The sequence below is a fragment of the Pygoscelis adeliae genome, unplaced genomic scaffold (assembly GCF_000699105.1).
Source record: "Pygoscelis adeliae isolate BGI_AS28 unplaced genomic scaffold, ASM69910v1 Scaffold54, whole genome shotgun sequence".
In the NCBI taxonomy this organism is placed as follows: Eukaryota; Metazoa; Chordata; class Aves; order Sphenisciformes; family Spheniscidae; genus Pygoscelis; species Pygoscelis adeliae.
This window is the reverse complement of record NW_008824982.1, coordinates 6,324,932-6,351,981: the sequence shown is the minus strand read 5'-3', so window position 1 is coordinate 6,351,981 and position 27,050 is coordinate 6,324,932. Positions and strand designations below refer to the sequence as shown.

The 27,050-nt window shown below is 38.1% G+C and overlaps 1 protein-coding gene across 1 annotated transcript in view; it reads right to left on the bottom strand.

Annotated features, from left to right (window-relative positions):
- FRK (fyn-related Src family tyrosine kinase) overlaps positions 1–27,050 on the bottom strand; it is a 53,602-nt gene that overhangs the window by 6,911 nt on the left and 19,641 nt on the right. Inside the window, exons 2-5 of the mRNA XM_009325670.1 lie at positions 22,719–22,840; positions 15,435–15,598; positions 14,636–14,804; positions 3,122–3,280 (exon numbers count right to left, since the gene is read on the bottom strand). Coding sequence (XP_009323945.1) covers positions 3,122–3,280; positions 14,636–14,804; positions 15,435–15,598; positions 22,719–22,840 — 614 coding nt within the window. The remainder of the gene's footprint in view (positions 1–3,121; positions 3,281–14,635; positions 14,805–15,434; positions 15,599–22,718; positions 22,841–27,050) is intronic.

Sequence of the window (27,050 nt, the reverse complement as noted above, 5' to 3'; positions counted from 1 at the left end):
TTGTCATTGCTCTGCCGATGCTCCCAGCCTGGCCTGACACAAGCTTGCTCCAAGAGGCAGAACGCAGCAATGTCACCGCAAAAAAGGATGACTCATAAGCCTCATGTTTAACGAGATGTTTCAGTGCAGAATAGGAGTTAGAGCTCCTAAACCCTCCCCGTCTTATTCCCTGCAGGAGACACAGGAGCACTGTGTTAAAGGACAAGGACGAGATCCACCCCTAATGGTGAGTTGCCATTGAAAGACTATTTCTTCCACTGGGGCCTGCTTGGGATCCCAGACCACGCTGACCTACTGCCTTTAGCATGTGGGCTGTGGGAACGGAAGAGGCCACCATTGCCCTGGCTGCTGCAGTATTTTTTGGAGGGTTTCTCTCTGCGAGCTGGTTCTGCACTGCTGTTGTTCTGGAGCTAAAGAAGGGAAAGCTGTAAGGAGGAGCCTCAGCTGATTAGGAGCTGCTAACTGTGCACAAAGATGAAGCACGAGTCTCTTTGGGATCGGAAGTGCAAATCATGTACGGTTGTCCCACAAAGATTTCTGACTATACTTCCAAAATCCCAGGTTGGGCCAGTCAAGGCATGCCAGTTCAAGCACAGCACTGCATTAGTACAAGTACGGAGTTTTTCAGACCAGAGCCAGCTCCCATCTGGCTGGTTGAGAGCAGGCCGGAAGAGTTTCCGGCTGTATTCATATGGGTATACATGTGCTTTAGTTTGGTTTAAAGTGTTTTAAAGAAGGAAAAACTACAACAAAAAACCAAAGTTAGTATAACTTCCACGCTCAAAACCAGGCACTACTGGTGAATTTATAAAACCTTCCTATGGCTTATTCTTTATCCTTTTCTCCTGTGGAGAAAATGTAGCACCTCCGCATCCTTTTTTACTAATATTTTTTGACAAAACTATCGCCTTTATATGAAAAAATTATTAGAGAAAATATTAAAGGCGGCTTAGGGTCTGCACCCTGTTCTAAGCAATCAATCACAATATCTCATATAGGAAAGACAGCAAAATATTCTCATTGACAGATGCCTGACAATAAATAAATAAATAAATAAGCAGCATTTTCCCCAGTTGAGAGCATTGCCTCCGTAATAATTCACTGAACGTCAAGACTGCGTCCCTGCCAGAGCAAGCCCCAGGTCTATCAGAATTGATAAACACACTCATGCATTTATGACAATTTCATTCACATCCAATAACAAAGAAAAGTTTTCAGCTGCATTTTTCTCATACTGGTGGCAACTCAATAACTCTGCGTAGCAGTGTTCATCAAGAAGTATCCCAAAGTACACTCACAGGGTGCACAGCGAATTCACATGCCCATCATTATTAAGTAGCTGCCATTACGGTGGAATGCAATGGTCACTATGCATGAAATATTAGGGATTTTTAAAGCTGGAAAAGCATACCATGCATTTCTAGGAGGGGAAATTTAACCAAAGAGTGATCTCTGGACTTTCCCTCTCTTCCAGTTTGCCATGTTTACCCATAGTGCGCACAGAGATAGCAGCCTTTTGGAAATGTTTTCCTGGTTCCTGCAGTGACTGTGTCTCAAGAATGCTTATCAGGAGCTGTGCTCTGACCGCCAGCCGATACAGATCACTTCCAGTCACAGAGCTCTACGCGAGCTTCAAATCTCTTTCCTTATTACACTGATGGCAGTGGCTTTTCTCTGACCAATACCTATCAAAGCACCTGGATCTCTGCTTCCACCTCTTAATTCTGTTTATCCCCCTGTGCATAGGCCATCAGACAAGGAGAGATACCACTAGACTGGGTTTCAACTGGCCATTTTCACAGTTATCTTGACAGCTGCCTGGAAACCAGCTGACTTTCCACAGTCTCTCTGATGCAGGGCTACAGGAATGAGCGCTTAGGCAAAGATCAGGCTGCATACATGCGCTGCCTACAGCAAGGGCAGCTGCTGTGCATATGCTGGCAACTGATCCACACACAGGCTGCAGCGCTGGTGTGTCCTGGACATGTTGCCCTCCGTGCACAAACAGCCCAATTTTCACCTCTGCAATAGCTCTTACTCATCCTGGCTTTCTCAGAGCTATTTCTCCAGTGCAATATATGTTTTCATGCACAGCAATCATTTCCTGATGTGCCAGGCTCTTTCAATCAGATAAGCAGCAATCTGCACACAAAGGCACTGAAGATGAGAATTTAAAGGAAATTTGTGCCTTGCTACCTCTGGCCACTGAATGCCTACAAAACTCGAGAAGATCTAGCCCAAGCTTCTCGCAGTCCCTCTCTGTGCAGTTACTGGTGGGGCTGTCTCTCTACCAGAGATTCCTTTAGCTGTAATCGTCCCTGGACTGAGCCTCACCTAAAAAATAGTTCCACAGAGAAGATGGGGGAAGGCATGTGTCATGGTAAATACTGTCTGTGGTATTTCACAGGGCTTTGCCTTAAAGGCTGGAGACAGAGAAGAAATTCAGCAAGGCAATCGCAGCGAACATTTTGTCTTCAACAGGTCATTACAGCTTTAGAGACATTTAGCATCTCAGAGACATCTGCTAAACTGAAAATGGGTAACAACACTAGAATCAAGCATTTCTCAATAGCAGGGGTGAACTTAAAGTGCAATCATTATGCTAGTCTGTTCCAGGCTGTACAACTTTATTTTTAATTATTATTTGCCTTCAAAAGAGCACTTTGAAGTGCTGCTGAGATAAAAGCCCTGATGCGATAGGCAAGGGACAAATTCACAGTGAAAGGCTATCCCTGCCTAGTAATAGATTTCAAAGCTCTTAGGCACATTTTGTGGAAGTGCCTCTATTTCATGTCAAATATGATGACCTATCCTTCTGTATGCTTATATTTTTATTCTGTCCGTGTATGTTCCCATCTACTCATAGAACTGGGTGGAAAAATATGGGTCATTATATGGCAAGAATCAAACTGTGAATGTGATTCTCCCCTATTTTTCAAATACTTTGGCACGTCAAAAATTCATAAACCTCTTTCTTTCCTCTTTTCTCATCCCCACACGCGACAAATAATGTAGCTTTTATATTATACCAGAGTGTTGTACTTCTATCTTTTATGTTAGTGTATTTACTAAACCAACAGCTGTGGCACCCCTTGAAATGAGTTTATAGTCATTTGCTTACTTTGAAGGTATTCTAGAAGACTTCCATATCGCATCAGCTCAGTAATAATATAAATTGGGTCCTCCAAAGTACAGACAGCATAAAGCTGTATAAGCTTTGGATGTCTCAAGTTCTTCATTATTTGTGCTTCCCTCAGAAAGTCCTTTGGATCCATTGAACCTGAAACAACAGCATATAACATAAGCTGAGGTTATTAAAGGTCTTCGTACCAGCCTGGCAGTCTTAAGGGAATAACTGAGATTGTTTTCTCTCTTTCAAAGTACATTAGCATCTGTTGTGGTTTAACCCAGCAGGCAGCTACCACACAGCCTTTGGCTCACTCCACCCCAGTAGGATGAGGGAGAGAATTGGAAAAAATATAAAACTCGTAGGTTGAGATAAAGACAAGAAAAGGAGGGGAAAATAATAATAATGATAAAAGAATATACAAAACATATATACAATATACAGTGCAATTGCTCATCACCCGCTGACTGATGCCCAGCCAGTTCCTGAGCAGTGACCGTGACCCCCTGGCCATCTCCCCCCATTTTTTTGTTCAGCATGACGTCATATGGTATGGAATATCCCTTTGGCCAGTTTGGGTCAGCTGTCCTGGCTGTGCCCCCTCCCAGCTTCTTGTGCACCTCCAGCCTACTCGCTGGCAGGGCAGTATGAGAAGCTGAAAAGTCCTTGACTTAGTGTAAGCACTGCTCAGCAACTACTAAAACATCAGTGTGTTATCAACATTATTCTCATCCTAAATCGAAAACACAGCACTGTACCAGCTACTAGGAAGAAAATTAACTCTACCCCAGCCAAAATCAGGACAGCATCTCAAATCTTCACAGTTCCCACAGAAAACAGACAGTGCAGCTGAAATAAACAGTTATTGACTGAAACATACCAGTTGCGCAGGGACAGAGAACACATGTTCCAGCCACCAGAAATATACAGGCTAAAATTAACCTCCCTCAGGCCTCCCCCAGGCAGAAAAAAGTGAGGCTAGAGTGTTAAATGATATAATTTAAGTGAACAATCATGTTACAACTGATTAACGAAATGGCCAGAAACTGAGGTAAGAGTGCCTAGGTAATGAACATAAAATTTCTGACAGAAAAATTGTGCGGCAATAAGAATTTATTGCACTATTTTTTTCTGCTTCAGCAATCAAAGCCTGAAAGCACTGAAATCACTGTAGCATATAAGGAATGGATGTGTGCATTTTAGATACATAAATACAAATAAGTATTTATAATGTTCACATAAAATACAAATATATATATAAAAATATTCTTATAGTGATCTGGAACAACCTTATTAGAAATACCCATGTATGCACAGATGTAACAGTAATTTTATACTCCCTTAAATGCAGAAGTATCTTAACAGTTAATGATCCAAACTTTGTGTTACATAAGGTCATAATATCTCTAGTTCTATTCGTATAGCCAATGAGTCAATGCATAAACTATGTCAAAGAAACAATACAGAAATGGCACAGGGAACTAAAGTCAGTGGCAAATTTAGGATTAGAGCTCATACATCCTGAATAAGGGACTGATTAGAAAAAAACCATGCACAAATAAGGAAGAAAAGCTTTCTCTATGGATGACCCAGTAGCGTTCAGATATTCTCAGATGTTTGACGAAGATGGTAAATAACATCTACTTCACAAAACTTGTACAAACAAATGTGAAACTATCCAACTAGTCAAAAGTTTCCTTCCTCCCAAAGAAAATAGTTTCATTAGGAAAAGATTATAGTGAAAGTTTGGGGGAAAAAAATCTACCCAAGTCTAGTCTGCTCTATGCCATGTTTAAAAACAGACTCTTCTTAATGTAAGCAGACGGAGTCATTTAAAAAGCCAAGGCTGCAGGAGTAAGAGTCTTTATTTTATGTTGTTTAACATTAGGTAACCGACAAGGTTCATTTGGGAGTTTGGCTTTGTTCCAAACATGGATGTTTAAATGAAGTGAAATGCTGGGAGGATGCTAAATGAATCCACAATAAAACTCGACCAGAAAATCTGTTCTACAGAATGAACTGACAAATGAGCCTGGGCCACCTTCACCCAACATCTGCCTTGAATGCTGTCTCCTGAAAAGTGCTCCAACCTATTTCCCAAAACACAGCAATGATGTACATCAACGCAAGAGGAATTACTCAGAAACGCTTCTGACATAGACTTCTGGCAATGCTAACGCTATGTCCTTTCCTGTTTAGGGCAGCACAATCTTTACAGCTTTATTTGAACTTTCCACCAATCCTAGATTTCAAAAAAAAAGCCTAGGGTTATCTTTAAAGGGTTTGGACTCACTTTGATACTGGTTTAATATTGTGGTCCATTTGCTTACTCTTTTCAAGATACACGCCTTTGTCGTGGAAATCATCCTAAAGTCTACAGAGAAGCTGCATGGTGTGAGGTATTCTGCCTCCAAAGGTAAATGCATAAGCATGACTAGTGATTTAGCATTGGTGCCAAAATTTGACATGTTGATCCTAAAAAGGATAAACTATTTACTAACTTGGGGTCTACCAAATCACCTGCCCTCTATGTATCATTATACAGGATTTCTTCACACCATAGAAAATTACAGTCTCTGATTTGTTCCCATCATCAAAGTTTGCCTACAAGGAATCTCTCAGTTTAATCGTTACAAACTTCTTCCAACAAACTGAAACCAAGCAACATGTTTTTCACACATGACAACTTCCAATAAATTGATCAGGAGGGAAGTATTCTATTAGCTGAATAGCAGCAAATCCTTTACGCTGTAAAAGTAATTAATAATAATAACTATAACAAACCAGTGATAAAGATCAATAAGTATTTTCTGCATATTTTAAAGAGCACATGTAACCTTCAGTTTTACTTAGTTTATATCTTTTTACCTTTAAATAACACAAGTAGCAGATAGTGACCAAAACCCCCAGAACCCCGTAGCTCTTATACTATAGTTAGTAAGTGGATTGGATGCTAACTAAAAAAATCAAAAAGTGTCTTTATCAGCGTTTTGTCTAAGATTAGAATTTGGCAACTAGATAAGCAAAGTAAAAACTGCCTCTAAAAACAAGCGAACGTGCTAGTTACAAATGAGTTAGATAAAGCCTGTCACAATAGTGGCAAAGAAGTTATGATACATTTCTTTGAGGAAGCTTATATAAATTAAATATATAAAATATATGCCATATGGAGTTTCAAATAACTGGGGGGGTTTAGTTTGTAGTTGAATTACATGTGTTTTTAATGAAGTATGTGTTTTCAGCTGTAAGTGGTAAACACAGTGTGAAAAGCAGATTACTGCAAGCAGAAACTACTTGATCAAAAACCAACTAGTTAACAGAAGCCTCTACTGAAACTACAAGTATCCCTTGTGTAAGACACCAGTTTGAAATTAGATTGATCAGTACCTGAAGAAAATACGGTTTTGATATTTTTTTTTTTAATAAAAAATGTTTTTGTAAATGTCAAAGTCCTTGTTAAGAATAAAATGTTGGACTATGTTTCTTTGATGTGTTCTATGATGTGCTGCTTTGCCAGAAATCACTTCTAATTTAATTTATTTCTGAAAATATTTTGTTCTAGAATTGAGGAAGCTTCACATTATAAGATAAACACTGATAATTTGGAATTATTATGAGTTAGAGAGAAAGGTCAGTTATTTTTATGTAGTTTCCACTGGCCTAAATGTAAGCGGCCCTTAAATATTTGATAATCCCCTCCAGAGACCCTTTATTTGCAACTGTCAATAAACATTCCCAAATGACTTCAAAGTAACCTCATACTTGAGAGCAACCTTGCCTTCTGAATAAGTTTATACAAAATGAATTTATGTACAAACTACATTGAGCATATACTGCGATCTTCTGAAAATGTTTACGCGTAATGAAGAAATAACATTAAAAAGTCCAAGTTCTTGGTAACACAAGAGACTGAGTGTAAACTATTCACACTAACAGGAGAATGAGATAGGTATCCAACAATCCTCAAGCAGCTTTCTCACCATACAGAAGTGAACTTACAAGTTAGTGTAAGGTTATGTACTGAACTAAATGGAATAAAAGAATTTCTTTATTCAGGGAAATTGGGAGACTTTCCTGAGTGCAAAGCTTTTTACACTGCATATGCACTAAAGAGATGACATATTGAAGAACTGAAAATATTATTAAAACCTCCGCTGACAGTACCAACCCAGAGACTATTTCGAGAAAGCCTCCTAAAAAAAAGTCATGCTTGGGCAGGTTCCATGCAAAGAGAGAAGCTTGGGAGATGCTTTACAATGTGATAATGACAAATGCATCTGTCAACTTGAACAGGCATAAGGAACTTTCTCAGATACGATTAATTGGTGATGATAGATGTCTGCTTTGCATGCTGACAGTTGAAGTAAGCTAGCCCAGACAATAGGTTCTAGAGAATCCATCACACTCAGAATAGGACAAAGTGCAAATCCCCACTGCAATGATTTCCACTTAAACAGAAAAAACAATGCCTCAGTAGGAAATAAAAACAGAAATGTGAAATTACACGTTCAGAGACCTACAGCAAGACAGTGCTGTGCAGAGCCAGGAACAGAAATAGAAATTGCTGGCTTCTAGACCATTTTCCTATCCGCTGATCCCTACACCTCTTTGATGATTGTGGGTCAACAACTCAAAAGTCAGAGATGTTCCTTAAGGCAAAGATGTTCTTGTGTTTTGTTTTTTCATCCACATACCCATCACTATGTTTTTGGCTGGTAAAATGTCACAGATGTCTCCAAAGCAGAGTCAAACACCAGTGCACAAATAAGAGAATTATCTGAATGAAGGCATCACATTACCACTGCTTTTTGTTTATAGCCACAGTGATCAGCAGATTGTTTCAACAAAATCTATATTTCTGTGCCTTCTAGCCTTGGAGCCATGCATTTTAATCACTGTGGCCTAGAAATACTAGTGTACATCCAACTTTCAAACCCAGCTAGAGTGTCTTCAATGCACTGCTGAAACATTTAAGCAACTCACTGCCAGAAGCTTGAAGAAGCCTGCCATTGGTTCATGCAGTTCTTCAACACAGGATGGATGGCTCATATTTATGCACCTGTTTATTACCTGTGGAAAATTTGGTCTTCATAGTGCAGTGGACACAGTAACAAACCCACGCTGCTCAATTTTTCACCTGATGCCTAAAGTAATTGTGTACTCAGTCATGCCCCTATAAAGTTAGGAACTTATGTTTCCTTTGGTATTGGGGTTATTGCATAAGATAAGGGGGTTTATAGACATCTGAAAATGCATTCATGGGATTCTCCTTTGAAGGAGTATTATTTTTAATGTAATCACTAATTTGGGACAGCCTATAGGAGAGTATTAAAACAAGACTGCATAATCAGAGGGCAAGTGGAGAAGGAAACCCATCACAGACATCCTGGGGAGCACCAAACAGACAAAGTAGGGAAGTAGGAACTCTTCAGCTTCTCTGCAGCACAAAAAAAAAAAGAACCTCCTGCTCCACTGACAGTTTTCATGTGGACCAGGTCCTACTTTGGAGGTGGCAGGGAGCACAGTATCAACAATTGGATAGAGGATCAAGAAAGAGGGAAACTCAAATCTTTGGACATCTATGATTATTGCAGAGGGGATGTAGCAGCAACCATGGCTGATAGGCTGTCTTACCAGTGCTGGGGTCTCCTCTTCCCATGCCGTTCTCCCCTGGATGTTTGTGGGAGGAACAATAAGAGGGCGAACTAAAATTGCCAGAAATAATGAGGGGAGAAGGGGAAGAGGGAAAGGGGAGAGAAGGGAAAAGGGAAGCAAAGAACAGTAGGAGATGGAAGAACATGACCACCATCTGTATCCTCTGCAAGGGAGGGTACTGTCCCAGGGGGACAAGAATGCTATGGTGCAACCTCTGAATATAACACCATTAAGTGGTGAGATGACACAGAAAGATGGTACTAATTAAAGGATCAAGATTTATGATTTTTAGCATAATTCAGCCTGTCTCACACTCACAAATGAGGTTTAGGATAACAAAAAGTTCTAAATATTGTTGTACTAATGAAAGATATTAAAGGTAATACTTGGTATTACTTTAACCTAAAGACTCTAGTTTAATGATGAGTCTTGTGACTCTTCCTGCAAGGTTAATAGAAATCTTACACAAATATAAAGAACACAGACTAATCATTCTGACATTTTGAAGGTCTCCATAATCCACCACTGGCTCTGAAAAAAGTCACTAAAGAGTCGGGGAAAAAAATGGTTCTGGATCAATAGATTTCATCTTCTGATGTTTTCGATAGTGAAGTGTTGAACAATCTGTTTGGAGATGGACAACAAACTGCTAGCAGAAACAGGAATTCATTGAAAAAGGGTGGTTCGTTGAATCTGAAAACATCTCTGGTTGAGTTCTTTCTCCTGCAAAATCTCCCTTGCAGTCCATAAGGGCTGTGTGTGGAGCCCTGTTGTCCATAACCAGTGGACTGGAAACCCCAAACTCTGAAGCTGGTTAAACTAGATACTCCATAATCATAGAGGCAGGGAGTGAAATAACACCCCACCAGGTTCATCAGAAGAGGGACATTTCCTGTAGCCTCCTTAGGAACCCCAATCCCTCTGCAGTTCTTGATCAGAGGGCTCCCAGGCTGACTAGTTTAAGATCTCAGAGGCTCCACCAGCTTGACATTTTCCTCCGTTTTGTTACTGTTGTAAATTCTGTGGAATTACAGAACACTGCTGGTAGCTGGCTTCACCTCCTCCAACTGTAGGCAATTATTCAGGCACCTAGATCTGAGTTAGTGGTCCAGACTTTACAATCAAGGGAAAGAAACATGCTTTAATAGCATGTTATTCTCTCATTGTAATGTACATTTCAATCTATAGTATGATTTATCTGACATGTAAGTGCTTATTTCTTCCCAATAATTATTTAAAAAGCCTGATAGATCTAAGATGTTAGATGCCTAAAAATAGGAAAAATGTAGCTAGTATGCTACACAACAATGTTTCTGAAAGAAACGCTTGTGAAATTTCCAGTATGTGTGCAATATCTGAAAAAATCAGCTCTTGCTCCAAATTGGAATGGAAACAAATTTCTGAATACCCTAATTACTCACAAGTCAGGAATCACACATTTGCATCAAGTGAGAACTGGCTGTGGGAAAAGTCCATCACTGCCATCTCACCAGAATTCTGGGAGTTTAATTTTTCCTACAGGTTGGAAAGTCATCTACCTAAACACAATCATTTTAAGCCTTTTAGCAACAATAGCTAGAAATTAGTATAAGTCCAGAAAACCTATTTGAGAAATGAGGAGAGTACCTTATAACAAGAAACTGTATTTAGCCTTTCTAAACGCAATTGAAAATTGGTTTAACTCGCTCCGTATGTACCTCCAGAGCAGAAAGAAAAACTAATGCATAGGAGGAGGTTTTTATTTTATTACAAGAAAACATAACAAGAGTTAAAGAGAAGACACCAGGTAAACCCAGATGAGATATTAGGCCCACATTCTTACAGGCATAGTGATATTGATTGATTGATACAAACTGTCAAAGATAGCAGAGGCAACTTCTCTCTGTGCCTCCAGCTCAGGACTAGAAGACTTCTAGTTATTATCTAGTCAAGAACAAGCTGTGTTTTGATTAAATATAAATGCTCTCTCTCAGCAAAGGGGTGAAATGTAACAGCATGTAACAGCAAAGTATTCAGACTCTACATGATCTAGGACAAATGTACACTGCAAAATAACGCTCAACAGAAAAACTAGCAGAAATCCCTTCTGGTCTTCAGGCCTATAAACCTACGATGTACTGATTGCATTATGCTCTTCTATATTGTTTGCTATGTGATTATGTTACTTGATTAACCTGTTCCTGCTTGGAAATGAGAGCATGGTTCCATGTCACAATTTTTCTGGTGGTAAAGCCATTTTAACAGAACCTTCTCTATCTCAATCCCCTATATTTGCCAGATCACTTACAGTTTTTCACACCCCTCCGTTGTTCTGATGACTTTCTTTTCCAGTGGGTCTACACTGTAAAGGAGCTTAGGAAAAAGACTTTGTTTTAAAATAGGCTCCCCCTTCCCAATATAAAGACAACTGATTCAGATCTTTGAGTCAAGCAACAGAAAAGGATCGTTTTGCAGTGTATCACACTTGAAGCCTGAAATATTGCCTATGTGACTATTGGAAGCTTCAGTCATCAACATACAACGTGATGCATTTCTTGATTACTCATGAATTACTATGTTTTCCATTCACTTATCATCTTTATATTATGATGAATGAAATTACCAGACCTAGCCCTTGCTATAATTTTATTAGTACCAAGCTAAGCATTTATTACTCAGATTAGGGTGAGGGTATTGGGGCTTTGCTTTAATTATTGAAATGTTATTCCTCATGAGTAACGATGAGAACAAGCTATGGAAAACCAATGTCCTAATTGATTACAGTAAGGCACTCCAAGTGGTGAAAAACATTGTGCAGAAGAGGGTAATTCCCTAGAGGAGTATACTACAAGGTTAAATGCTTCCATTTGAGACTGTTTGAACTGTTTTTGTATAACGAGATAGTTCACAAAGTACAGTGATAAGAGATTCTGTATTACCTATGTAATTTATCAAGATGGCTTTGAGAATCAAAGTCTTCATGCTGAGCATCACTAAATGCAACGCACGACTTCTCTATCACAGTGTTACATCACAAACTCTCTGCTATCCGAGCATCGCATCCAGGTGGGGCTTGTGTCAGCCCTGACTCAATATAACCCACTGTGAAATCAATAAGACTACTACTGTTGACCTTAACAGGAGACAGACTAGAGTGAAAAAAAACGGAGGTGGAAAAAGTATCGATTAATCAAGCCCTTTTTCCCAGCCGAACTATGATACTACAAAAAGTATCACAGCTGAAGGGGCTTCTTCCTCTGTACTGTGCTAGTCTGTACATAAGAACAAGTTTGCAGTGAATATTATGTTTATTCCAGTATAAAATTTAATTTTTAGCTAACAAACCTATTGAAGAAGTTTATGTGATTATTTTTTATTGTTTTATAGTCTTCTGTAAGTGCATTCTTAGGACACCCTATTATTATAGAAACAAGAAAAAAACTTCTTTTCCTGCTCATGTCCCTCTAGAAGTATTTTGTTCTCTGTGTGCTTTATCAGCAAGACATTAAAGGATAATGAATTGAACAACAGTGAAAGAATGGCTCTCCACAGATCAGTTTGGCCTTAAACATATTAAAATCTGTTTCAGATATAAAATTAACTAACTCTTCCTTTTCTTCAGGTAGAGTATTAGTAGCAGTCATTCAGCTGATCAGCATCAGAAAGAAAAAAAAAAGAAAAGTGAAAAAAAGAAGGTAAATTGCAGCTGGAACTTGCCACTAGTGTTTCATGTATTTCTGGGTAGTCTTGTCAGTTCTAACTGAATCCATTATTAAAATAGAAGTTTGTTTCACAGAGAACTGATAATATGTACTATCCCCGTTATACAGAAGGAAAAGCTGAATTAGAGTTTTGAAATGAGTTATTAAGAGAAGGAGATGAAATATGATTAAGATAGCTTCCTATTTTTGCATATGCAATACGAGATAAATGTCAACTCTACTTTCCCGCTAAAGAAAATAAGTAGAAATGCATGCACTGTAATTTGTTCAAAATCTAATTATTTTGTTTGATGAGAAACAAATCTTTTCCTAGAGTGCTAATTGCCACATATTTTCTTAAAGAGGAAAGAAAAGACAATTTCTAAAAGAAAATTTAATGTCACAAAAATTTAAGACAGCTTGGTCTTGTTCTTCATTTCAGCTTCATTAGTTTCCTTCTTTAAATATTGTTTAAGAGATTTCACACTTTAGGAAGAACCCTTCAGTCTTCTGCAATAAAACAGACTTGTCCAGATGTTGCATTAAATCACTAAAGGAAAGTAAACACAGATGGAAATATTAGGTTCTTGTCATATGGAGAAGAAAGGCAAGCATCATATTGGACTGTTTAAACAGAGGTCTAGCATGTCAGAAACGTAAAGAAAATCCCTCTCTTTACACATCTAGACTTGTTCTTCCTTTTAGCATCATACTTGGAAAAAAATATGGTTACAACCTCAAAACAGCCCAGTAAAGATCTTCTGAAAACAATGGGACATCTAAAACATCTGAGCTACACAAAGAATCTGATTGAGCTGTTTAACCTAAAGAAGAGAAGACCGAAGAGGAACTTGATAATAGTTTTCTAGTATGTGCAACACTGCTGTAAAGAGGAAGAAAATAATAGGTACTCTTTAGTCATGGTGTATGAGACGAGGTAGTGGGCTTGTACCGCAGAATGGAAGATTCAGGACAGACACAAGGAGAAAAAGACTGGTTTCAGACTTGTGGTTTCAGGAGTCAATAAAAATAGGCACGTGGATCCCTGTCACAAAAGGTATAGGCTTAGTGGATACTGTCTTAGGAAAGAGAAATGGACAAAGAGATTTGAAGATGGTTTCTGTCTTTACTGGGTCACTAGGGAGATGCATCTGTTCACTGAAAAAAGTATGTTGTCTTTCACATGAATTATAGAAGGCCTTTAGTCTGAGCAGTTTTTCTAATTTCAGTTAAGCAGAGAAAAAAAGGTACTTATTTGCTTTCAATTTTCAAGTCCCAAACGACAAACAGTATCCTGATACAAGATAGCCCTAAAACACATACTTAAATTCCTCCCTGTTCAGGAGGCCATTCAAGCAGAGCTCAAGCATATTTAGTTGTTCTTCTGAATCAAAGAGCTGAATCTGTTCTGATTCCTGAAACATGATCATTAATGCCCAACACAAGCTTTTTCAATTAACAACAACTCATTGTGTTGTTATCTCTTTTTAAGAAACATCTATGTCATCCAGGCTACCTTTCTTACCTATGTGGTTCTTGCCATCTGCTGGCAGATATTTTATGTTGTCAATTTAAAATGCACAAATTACTTGAAGTTAATGAAAAATAATTAAGAAAAATCTTAAAACCTGTATTAGTAACGAGCCTATATTATATGCGAATTTGGGGTATTAATGTGTATCAAAAACTTTGAGAAATTTTATTCAATCAATATTAAGATTAAAGCACTTCTTAAATACAAACTTAACATAGTACATATTCTATATTACCGCAGGAATCATTATAATATAGCATCTAATCACTAGAAGAAATTCTACAGATGACAAACCAGTAGTAAATCGATTACTTCACCTACAGATGAAATGTAGTCATTCAATTCCATGCAAGCAATATTGTACAAAAGAGATGGCCTTGCTGGAGTTGCCTTTTTATGTAATACAGATACTGAATAAGAATGAGTTCAGCTCATACGGAAACAGAAAACTGTATAAAATTGTAATTCAAAATGCTAAAGAATATCTGGACCTTGAGCTTTACTAACATTCATGTTTAACTGCATGGATTTTAAGAATGGTTGCATAGATGGATAAGCTCTTTTCAGTAGAATTTAAAAAATGAAGGCGCACCCTTGCTAACATTTCACATTATTAGCATTTAAGAGTAATTCACATACCTGGTTTTAATGTTTTGATTGCCACGGGGGTGGTATTATTCCACAGTCCTTCCCATACCTCACCAAACTGACCAGATCCTAATTTTTTCAACAATTTCAGAGATTGTCGGTTTATTTCCCACTGATCGACAGTTTTATATGACAAATCAAAAGTAGTAGGAATTTGTACCTGGTAAAAGAAATAAATAATACAGTAATTGAGACTTCTAATATTTTTTCAACAGCATATGCAAGTCATTGTTAACTATGTCATGTAAAGTCGCAACTGATATAAATAATGCTTCCTTAGGGTACACACACGTGATAAAGTAAGCTGAGAATATAAAGTACAGTCCACATCCTGCGTACTTTTTGTTAGAAATAAGAAATACTTTAAAGAAAATATCCTGCCATTAAAAGTACAAATTAGAAATCATCCCTCTAGCAAGCTTTTTGAACAGTGATGTATTTCTTGCCCGAACCTTGTGGTTTTGTCTCAGTAATTACTTATGGACAGCTAGAGTTATGAAGTTGGAGATTTCATCTCCATATACATTTATAAAAAGGTATTCATATATCATGATTTGGCATATTTTCTCCTCCAGCCACACGATGATTTGTTCAAAACGGCATGGTGTTTTATTATTAACATGTCAGCTTCAAGAATGAAACTGTAGCGCTACCCAGAACTTCCTGAAAATAAGCAGATAATCAACATTTTGAAATGGTAGAAGCAGATATTGGGTTAACACCTTCTGACTGATATCCGATGAGTTAGCTTACAAAAAATATGTTGCACAATGTAGCATCCAACTCTTACCTTTAGGCATGGCTTTCCGAGCACCACACAGAGGCCATCGCTGTTCTTACTGTAATAGTCAACAAACTCATTCAGAGTTTTGAAAGTTTTCCTTCTGCTTAGGAAAAAGCCTCCTTCATCCAACTTTCTGATCCTGTAGTGCTTCACAGATACACCATCAAAAACTAAGAAGATTTAAATATATTATGTTTCCAGGAATTATAGCAATGGTACAATATAGCTTACGGCCAATCCATCATAATTTTCCTAAATGTATTTATGAGGACCTTAAAATAAATTCCTTTAGTTTCAAAGATGACAACTATACAAAATCTCTTTCAAACCAAAGCCCACTGTTTAGATAGCTTAACATACCTAGTCTATTAGTCTTTAACCATTCAGGTTTGGAGGTTCTTGCTTGCACCGTAAGAACTGACACAAAAAATACATAAAGACATCTTCTGTGAGGCGGAAGATATACCCTCCACACGGCCATGATTCTCTGGAAAGCACTCACATCTTCCATGGGTTTTATTGAGTTTTGTGCATGTTTGGAATATGCAAAAATCAGGCCAATAACACTCTGGTTTGAGTAGCTGATGACTTCCTTTCCATTGAAATGTGTTTTATTCCCATCTATTCTTTCCCAGTCAACAAGACCTTTCTCTCCTCATCTCCTGTTGGTTATTTAGCTGCATGTCATGACACCATAAGTGTCCTTCCTCGTGTCCACCAGAGCACTCTTTGGAGGTGTCAGAAAGAAGGCTGGGCCACTGCATGCTGGGGCTAGACCTGGACCAGCAGCAGGCCAGAGATGGAGAAAAAAATACACTGTCACTCACCTAGTATGTTATCTAAGGAATAGTAGGCTTGTAATTGCCATTTCTGATGGCTCTGTCATCAGAAACTGGCTTAGAGCAGTGGTCTCCAAAGCAGAGTGCATGCAACCCGGGGAGTGTGCAAGACAGTCCTTTGGGATGTGGGAAAAAGGTATTCTTTGTACCATTAATAAATAAAATAAAGTAAATATTTTAAAAATACTGTTTATTTCATCTTTATCTCATCCTTTTTTAATTTCTTTTTTTTGTGTGTATGTTCTATAATGTACATAATCTATCAGTACAGTAGTACATGTATATAATTTACAAATAAATAAATAAACAAACAAACATATGTCGGGGGTGAATGCTCAGAACTCTTTTTACTGGTAGGGGTGCACAATCAAAAAACTTGGAGACCACTGGCTTAGAGATCGCCTTTATAAAGGAATATCAGCAGTAGTAATGGCAGGCTGAGCGTCAGCAGAGAGGGCAGTTCTGAAGAGCTGGAAAGGGATGTAGGCTCTCATGTGGGGTGTGATTTAGCATGACACTCCGTGCCTAAGACATCACTGTCCATTTCCAGCGGGCAATGGAGAGCCTATGTTACATACTGAAGGGTAACTGATTTAGCTCCTATAAGAGGGGTATCCCACCCTGCATTTAATGCAACAACACAGTGCTTTTCCATGATGAGCGAGGACGGAGCTCTCAAGGGGAGGGGGGTGCTCCAGTTGCCATCCTGGTCCTCATCGCCCAACATTACACCCTTCCAATATGCCAGGTGACTCCTTCTACACCCATCGATTTGGGAGACTACCATTACTGTCCCCTTCTCAGGGCCCTCACACAAGATAAAAGTCTGAAAAGCAGAAGGGACTCACAGGGGAAAGGCCTTCTGCTGTTTACTTCCAATATACCTTTTAGTAGCCAAAATTCCAGCAAACAATTGCAATTTAGTCATGTAGACTAGTGGTTACTCTTAGTTAAATAATTTAATGGAAATATTTTTCAATCCTAGAAGCAGCCTCAGTCTGTTACAATTCCAAAATCTAATTGTCTAAAAAATTGTTATTGCTCTCCCCTGGAGATATATCATAGCTGATAGATCCTTGATATTGTAACACTGCATGAATTTTGGCAATCACTTTGGTTATACTAACAGAAGATTACAGAGCTACATATTGTATCTAGAAAAAAATATAGAAAATTATGGGTTGCATGCTATTAACGAAGCTGATATAAAGTATAATTTCTCTCACTATTTAAGTGATTAAGTTAAAAAGAAAAATTTCTCCTTTCTTAAGTACTGTCATGTATGAGCAAATATTTTTGTGCTGTATTGTGCAATTGTCATCCCAGGACACCAGAGGGCATACAGGAGCTGTTGAAAATATTAGGAGATTTTACATCTGCCACAGGTAATATTTTGAGAGCTGATTTACCAACTTACAATTCTGCATGAGGACCAGAAATAAGAATATTTGTAAATATAACTCCATAGTATAAAGATAATTACATCACACTTTTCAAATACCATTTCTTTTTAAATTAAGTCCTCATAATTAGTACATTTTCTAATTATAAAATGCATGTATATTTTTGTGATGTATCATTTGGAAATGGCACTGAAGCAAAATGAAGGAAAAAGTAATTCAGTAACAACAGACTGGAAATGTAATGACTTTTCCAAAGCTCACAGTAAAGTGCATCTGGCCAAATGAATTGCTATTTATGATGAATAAAAGGCCAACAGGATGACTGTGTTAATCCAGCCTCAGTTGTATATCACACGTGATAGTAGTTTGACTACCTGCTTTATTTATTAGCAGCTTTATAATTATTACTTGTGAAGCAGCTAATATTAATGCAAGAGTTGGTTTGAGGGGTGTGCTATAATTCCTTAAATGAGCCTTGTACGAAGCCTTATGATTGCCAGCATACAGGTCAGGCGTATGCTATGTGTGGAGAATCTGGAGAAAATTTCTGTGCTGATACCATCTTTGCTTGTGATAAGCAGCTGAGATCAGTGCGGTATTTGACAGGGGGCTGTTTACTTGTATCCCGGGGCTGAGTCTGGCTGTATGAGTCCTGCACCGCACACTCACAGAGCTGCAGCATGCCCAACACGACACAGAGCATCTGTCACACAGGGAAGAGCTAGCCATAACCCCCTCAGTGCTTCCAGTCTTCCCTATATCCACACCAGACTGTTTAACAGGACAGGATCGCAAATTCAGCTTCACACAGTTTGAAAGCAACTAGGTTTGAAGACTGCAGTGGTTTTCTCCTTGACTTGACCTTCCCAAAAGAATCGCCACTCCCCATTAGATTTCTTCAAGGGTTTGGCTTAGCAGAAGCATTCTCCTCTCCCTGCTTCCCATCTTCATAAGGTTGGGCCATGCAGAAGTACATTTTGCCACCCCAAGGATGAGAATAAAATAATTTACTACTGCTTTCCCAGGGCAGCAAAATTTATAGTGGCATCAGCAGAGTCAAGATCTTCACCAAATGAATCATGGAGACAATAAGGCACCATTACCATCAGTGTCCCAACAGCTCTCCTGTCAGCTGTCCTCCCCAGCACTGACGGTGCAGCGCTGCTGGCAGGAGCCGTGCTCAGTCTCCATGCCCAGAGTGCATGTGGGAGGAGGGTGGCTTGTGAGATCACTCTCACCAGCACGGAATGGGTGCAGGGGCTGCTCCGAAATTGTTCTCCTGCTACGGCCATCATTTTCCCACTGCTATCAGTCTGCTGCCTTAAGCTATTACCTGTTTTTTCCTATGCTGAAAGCCAATCTGGCCTAGAGGAAACCACACAATCTTTTTTAGGAGCAGAGAAAAAAAGGGAAGAAAACACAAACGATTTACATTGTCATTTAATGCAATCAGTCTTTCAGATACCATTATTCAGTGAGGGGGGAAGTAGAGAGCCTCCTGCTATCATTGGCAATGACACTCAATTAAGCTGAGCACATCTAAATTATGGCTTTTAATTAAAAAGAGGCAATGTCTAAGATGACACCAACATGTTTAAAATTTAATACATTTCACACCAGATGCTGGAGTCATCAACATAAAAATCTGTCGACAACATGTGCATTTTTAAAATGGGAAAACCTATTTTTAAAATGTCAAACGCTTTAAAATGATAGCAACGCATCTCAGTGGCCTATCTGGTTTGATGTGCTTTCCATTTAACCATTCACAGTTGAGAAAAACCTTTCTGAATATGACTTTTTGTTTTTAATTTAAATAGTCATTTATCATCTAAATCTTACAAATTGTGAGTTTTCCCATCAAGGCAAGTTAGAAGTGAAGAGTTTCATTTTAATGAAAGGTAGGGTTTATTTCTTTTCCTTTTTTTTTCCTAAGGAGATCCATTTGTCTCCCTCATTACCATTAAGTCTCTTATACATTGCCCATACGAGTATGAAATCAAGCATGAAAGTCATAAAATCAGTTTATGGGTGCTTGGGTAAAAACCTCTCTTCCTTTTCTACTTCTTTTCCTTTTTAGCTTTATTATACTTAAATGTTAGTCTGTACAGAGAGTTACAATGTTTTCTTAAAGATCTTAATTCTGAAAGCCAGGTTGTCACTGTTCTAGTCATTATCATCTACCCTGGAGCGAAACCAAAACAGCAATAGCAGGTAGAGCAAACCCAAACAGTCCTACAGAGGATGGGAGTTTGGGGGTCTGTTCTTTCTGCACTGAAAAAATTGGAAACAGAAATTAGGGATATATTCCAAAATATCAGGTTGTGACTTCGTCCCCGTCAGTGTATCAGCTACCATGGAGATAGAAGCCATCCTAGGCCTCTTAAAAGAAATATACTCCTGAATCACTGTTCCTCAAGAAAACACTGCTTTTCTGCCTCTGCTTTGAGGGTCTTATAACTCCTTCTGATGGAACAAAGAGGACAGAGTCAGAAAAACTGCCTTCTCCATAGCATCTGGTGGACTAAACAACCTTCATTCCAATTAATTCTACCCACAGTACAATCCACTTCATCATTTGCTTTAGAATGCACTAGCTCTCCCAAAAGTAGACATAAGAAATGAGATTATGCACATACAATGTCTGGACCGTTACGTATACTATTAGGTTGGAAGCAAAAAAGCTTGCACAAGACAAACAGACACTAGTCAGCCAAGCCTATTCAGTAAGCAGCAAATAATATTTAGCTCTTCAGGATGAAGTAGAACGTTGAGGCTAAATTACGTTCAAGTCTGGGAAGCTGCTAAAAGATCTAGCAGCAGTGGTAAATTGCCATTAATACTCACTGTCTACAGACTGCTTCAGAGTTTATTCTCTTCCTTTGCCTGAAAGAGCACAAATGCTTAATAAATCTGAGATGACACACATATACATGCATACATGCTCAGAGGACAACCCATGTTTGTGCATGAAGGAGGGCTGTCTCCTGTAGCAGGAGCCTTGCCTTCTCGTATATTATGTTCTTCAGCGCCACTCTTCCCTTCCTTCATCAGACAAACTAGCATGGAAAAAGCCACACTGAAGGTTTCGTATCTTGATGTTATCAGCCATCATCAAATCTTCTGTTCCCAAATAAGCTTGTACAGAAACCTGAAAAATGTCTACCACAAGCTTTTATACTTGAATCAAATATACTAAATCAGATAGAATATAGTTTCTATCCATGATTTGTAAGGAAAAAATTAAACAGCAGCATCAAAGGATGATCTCATCCTACCACAAATGCTGGCCTAATATTTATTTTCATTCTCTTGGATTTTTCTCTGCGGTACTTCATAGTTTAAATAAGGTACTGCTGCCTTCCTGTTAAAGAAGTAGTCAGGATGCAAGGTGAAGAGTTAAGATTTTGAATCTTTCCTAAAAGGCTACAGTTGGAGAATAACAAAAAGAAATTGCATTTCCACCCCTAAGTGCACAAGCACAAGATTTTTCATTGATTTTTAGTAAGGTGTCATGTATTCAAGTGCCAGCATTAAGCGGGTAATACAGGCCTATCTATCCTTCCCTGCATAATACGACACTGTTACGGTTCAGCCCAGTCCTTGGATGAAATCAGTTCACCGATGAAGAGCACTTGAAGGAAGCTGAAACCATGTAAGACAGGGATAAGTTGGCATATAGAGGGAAAGCATTTTGAAAGGTTTGTGGCTATAACACAGTCTTTGGATAAAAGGGTGCACACACAGTTCAGTCACAGTTTGGGAGCAGTCTGATTCCTTGCTGATGTTAGTTTTCTTATCAGAGCTTCTTGGCAAGAACTAACTTCCTTGAGGGCGAACTGAAGACTATGGAATGAACTCTCACAGAACTGTAGATATCATATTTATTTCATAAACTTCCCTGTATTTCACTCCACAGGCAACAAATATTTCTTTGTCTTGGCAATAAAAAGCAACCCTCCCATTACCACAAGACATTGCAGGTATATACCCTTTCCTTATGATTCGGCAAGAGAAACCAAGAATGTGTCAAAAGTTCATTAAGCTGCTTAATGTGTTTCTGTGTAATGCTCAGAAGATGACTGACACATAAACATCCAGGCAGAAGAGGAGTCAATACGAAAGAATCTGGTTATGCACAAGACGCCTCTCATTTTACTGACATAATTCTGCACGTGACACCTTAACCGTTTATTCACAAACATCAAGAGTCTTCACTGGCGTATGGAACTATATAAGTAGAGCACATTAGGAAGTTTGGGTGTATAGCCCTGTTGTCTCAGGGACAACATTATACTCTTGACTCACACTTGTATGACAAGTTTGATATAAAATATTCACGGAAAACAACCCATGAACAATCATGTTTACTATCTAATATGGCAAATATCTATGACATGAAAAAGATGACATGTACATATATGTGAGTAAGTAAAATTGTTATCAAATAAGTGTCCTTATTTGATAGTCTTTCGGATTCAAATAAAGGACTTTAAATACATTTCAAAACCCATCATCATCATAAATTTAACTTTTTACTCATGTTTACAACTAACTTTTCAATGAAATATGACTGATTCCAAAGTAGAGCTTTGAAGATTTTCCTAGCATTTTGTCCCTGAAAACAAATAAATATAAACCTAAGGGTGTGCTCTAGCAGAAATCTCATTTTCTTAAACTGCAGATATCTGCCAACATGGTTTAATTTTTATTTTGTGTACTAATCAGAACAGTAGTGTACAACTGCAGTGTATATTTTGGCATTTTAATCATGAAAATAGTTTCTATTTTAAGGCAGCTGGCACACTAGAAGTACTAAGCATAAGAAAGTTAATTTCTGCTCTGAGCATATTAATAAACAAAGCCTACAAAATAAATGTTAGTAAAAATCCAAATGAATCTTGCCGAGTTTTCTTTATATATCTCCTGGGAAAGAAATATTATGAATTTAATTTAATTTTCATGCCCACAGTTTATCATTCTCAAAAAAGTCCAGATCACCTGAGAAATTTTTAAAACATTGCTTAAGATGAAAAACTAGAATATACCTGAAAGTGAGTATTCGCCTTTTAGACTTTCGCTTTCTCGAATTAGGAAGGCTCCTGCCTGGTTTCCAGGGTATGACAGTTGTCTCTCGGCATCTGCTCGTTTGGTTGGGCCAAAAAACCATCTGAACAAATAAAAAACATTAATTTTACCAGTCAGTGAAACATACCAGGAAGACAATTTAGCTGTTATAAACATGCTGCATATTTACTAAAAGATAATCTGTGCTATGTTAATTAAATTCCAATAGCATGGGGGAAAAAAGCCAACAAGAACTACACAACAAATTTATTGCTAGAAAATATTGCTTACACATTTGAGAGAAATCTGGATTTTACTGCTGATGGAAAGTCCTACTGATTTCAAAGGAACGAGAATTCAGAAGTGACAGACTGGCCTTGCCCCAGGAAAAATTCACCAAGAAATTTTGCCAAGGCTGCTGTGGCAGAAATTGATGCCGAGTCCATTGATGCCACTTGAACTACACAGAGGTGCAGGTATGTGCTAACATCCCGACATCTTAAAAGTCAAAGATCCCTGAAACTGCAGAAGGGCTCTCAGGTTGCAAGAGATAAACCACCCTGCAGCCTTTCCCATTCCACTGCCACGTCGATATCTCAAATGAGTTACTGACAATTTTTTGGCTCTGCTACTGTTAGACAAACAAAACCAAAATGTTCCTCAAGTCACAGCAAACATCTCGACATCCCTGTTCTGTAACAATCTACTCCCATCTACGCCTTTCAAAACGTATTTTTCCTCTCTCACTAAACCCTGCAGTTTACAAGGACTTGTTCAAGCAATAGTTTCAGTTTGCTCCTCTGAGGGTACTATTTAGCTCTTTTGCTGCTTTGCGCTGAGTGTAAATTAAATGGAAATTTTTTGAGATGAGTCAGCATTTTCAGCTGGGGCGGCATTCAGCTTCCATCAAACAAACATACAAAGCTCTTTCCGAGATTAGCTCCACCCCTTATTTGAAGCAAATGATGATAAATTGTTATCAGAAATATGCCATATATTCACAGGAGAACTCCTTTTAAATTAATCATAGCCAAACCTATTATGCAAACTTTTAAGATAAATCAATGTATTGCACCACAAGTAAGTTGCCTATTCAGCTAACTGCTTGATTTGTCAATTACTAGTGAAAAGTACAGAAGGAGTCATCAACAAACTACTTTAGCATCTGTAAGGCTTGTAATCACCAGGAGGAATGGAGGAAATAAATGAGGACATTGGGTGACACCTTGGCTGAGCAAGCATAAGGAATGAAAAATGGTTTTGTATGAATAAAGAGGAAATAAAGAGAGGCAAAAACAGACGGCGCTGGCCTACACTGAACATGCTTTCATGTTAACAAAAGAAAATGAAATCCAGATATTCCAGAATGCATTCCTGTCCTCTGACTTGAAGATGACTTGGATAAAATAGGCCTTGATACATATTTGGCAAGGAAAGGAATCTCATTAGAAAGCTGGAATGTGTTAGTAATAATTATAATTAGTTAAACATGTAAATTAATTCAACTAATTAATTAAATTAATCCATTAATTACCAGAATGCATTCCTGTCCTCTGACTTGAAGATGACTTGGATAAAATAGGCCTTGATACATATTTGGCAAGGAAAGGAATCTCATTAGAAAGCTGGAATGTGTTAGTAATGATTATAATTAAACATGTCAATTAATTCAACTAATTAATTAAATTAATTCATTAATTAGACTGTAGAAAACTAAGTAATCAATAAATGTTCAAACCCTTGACTAAGGTTCTCATCAAAGGAATGAGAGGACAGAGTACAAGTTCAACTCTATTCAAGTCCCAAAGAAAATTTGTCTACCGTAAAAACTGAATTAGAACCTTTCTGAACTTTCTAAATACAAGTGCTCTGAGAATAACATCTGAAAACTAATAAACTATATGATCTGAAAAAAAAATTGAACCTATATTTTTCTCCTTGAATTAGAAGATATCACTTAGTAATGTCCAAAGTGACTGATTCTCATAAGAGCGTATAAGAAAAGGTGTTTAATTTTGTGTCTCCTTTCTTCATAGGTTAAGAGGATAGCATCCTCTCAAAAGGATTTCATTTTGTACGAAAGCCAAAAGAGCTTCCAATTAGCAAGGTTGAATTTTATGTTCCGGATAGTCAAAAGTATAGTCTTTATGTGACCCAGTACTTTTACATACACTGCCAGTAGCTCATATTGCTAAAACTGAAAACATGAGCAGTAATACAATGTATGCAACAAGAGGAAATTTTTTGTTTATTTGGGAAATATAATTTAAAACAGTATTAAACTTGTGTATGTAAGATCATGTCTACAATACAGAATATGATTTTGGAAAAAAAAAAACTACATAAGTGCATATTGTATTTAGGCATATGTATCTGTTCCTTTGACTTCAAAATTTTTCAAATGATATGTTTATTTTTCTTAGGTTGGAAAAACTTAATTTAAATCAATATGAATTTACCGTTACAGATTATATGGAGAATATGTAATATGTACGTTCTGACTCCAGATAAACTTAGCCATTGAAAAGATCCTGACTTGAGAAATAAGATAATTAGAGCAACAGTATTTGAGAAGGTAAGTGGAACTGAAGCAATTATTATGGAGAGTGAAAAGTGGACACATATGTATATTACCTCAGTTGCCTGACTTTATATGATCTGATTAAAATGTTTCAGAAAACTATAATGAAAATTACTTTTAATAGCATTTGAATACGGGATTCTTAGTTCAAAGTCATTGGGTTTGCAATAATAATCATACAGTACCAAAAGTAATACTCGTTGTGAAAAAATAACCCCTTAACCTCAAAGCAAATAATTTAATGTTATTCACTTTTTTTAACAAAAGCACATCCAAATTTAAAGTACTATCTCCATTATAAATGGAAGTTTAAATTCCTTTTATAGAGCGTGAAGGGCTTCTTTCAATTTCTAGCAACTGAACTTATGCTTCAAAAGGCTTAATATTTTACTTCACCCAAAAGTGTGTATTTTCAAGGAAAAAAGTACTCTAAAGAGTAATAATGAATGAAAGTAATTGCTCACCATGAGATATTGTTCTGTGGGATAGGAAGGTCAGACCAAAACAACACCCAATCCTTAATAAGTCTATTTGTTTTTTATAGCTCAAAGTTAGATGGAGGTTTTGAAACAGAACACTTGGAAAAACAGGACTAAAACATCAACCACCATCCACTGCACAAGTTACTTAACGAGCACTTTCTCTGAATTCAGTGTGCTATATTGGCACTGGGCAGTTCAGAAGGCTGGATTAGCAATTCATACACAGTTTCGCTCTGAACTTCAGCTCGCAGCCAGATCATTTTGGGTCGCGATTATCAATGCAGGATCAGCAGATTACTGGGTATGGCACAAATGAGTGTGTTCAGACTCGCGCATAAGTTTCCATTTCTAGCAGGAGCTGTCTGGTTAGCACAATAGTGCTCTTCTGTCAGTGAGACCCGGCAACAAGCTTTCTTGGCCAGCACTGCATCCAACACCCTGTTCTTTCTCCCTTGTCATTGTAGGATGCCAGATGTGCTTTTGGGGGATTGTTTCTAGCAGCTTCCTCAAAATCCCTTGTTTCCACCATCATTCATAGCTCTCAGGAACCCCTTCATTAAAAATTCCAGGCTACTTCCCAGTCAATTCTGGCCGCCATATAGAGGAGGACTTTCGGGACAGAAAAGATGACCTTCATGTAGGTCCATAACAAACACAGTCCTTACTTGGTGCAGATGATGGCCAATACTAGAGTACCAGTGAGTTGTGTTGTGGTCATTCAGAGTGTAGTGATCCCACCTCTATTGGTCGCCAATTCCGCTGGCAGGTTTTTGACCGCAGGATCAACAGCTGATGGACACATGTATCATAGCAGGCTTTGTTACGGGATGTTCCCTGACTGTGACAGTATCATTGCTGAGACCCATAATCCTATCCTATGATACTTTTCTTCCAGCAAAGGAAAGGATATATCTTCATCAAGGTGAATGCTGGTGGTTATTCTTGAAGGGCAAATTTTTTAAGAAACGGAGATCATGTCACCTATCCTCACCCCTGCCTCCCCATTCAGTCCAGCTTGAATCAAAATGGAGTCATGAGTTCAACAGAAGTTGATGGTGTTACTTTGCTCCATCACTGCCTTTGCTCGGAAGCCCTCTGTCCTCCAGGTTGCAATGCACTGCTGATCTCTGTCTAAATGTCAAAGCCCCATATACCTGGCTCTGCTTTGTGTCTCCCTGTGCTTTGCTACATAGAAATCTGCTAAAATAAAAATAGTTAGTTCTACTTCTGCACTTTTTTTCTTTCAGCAG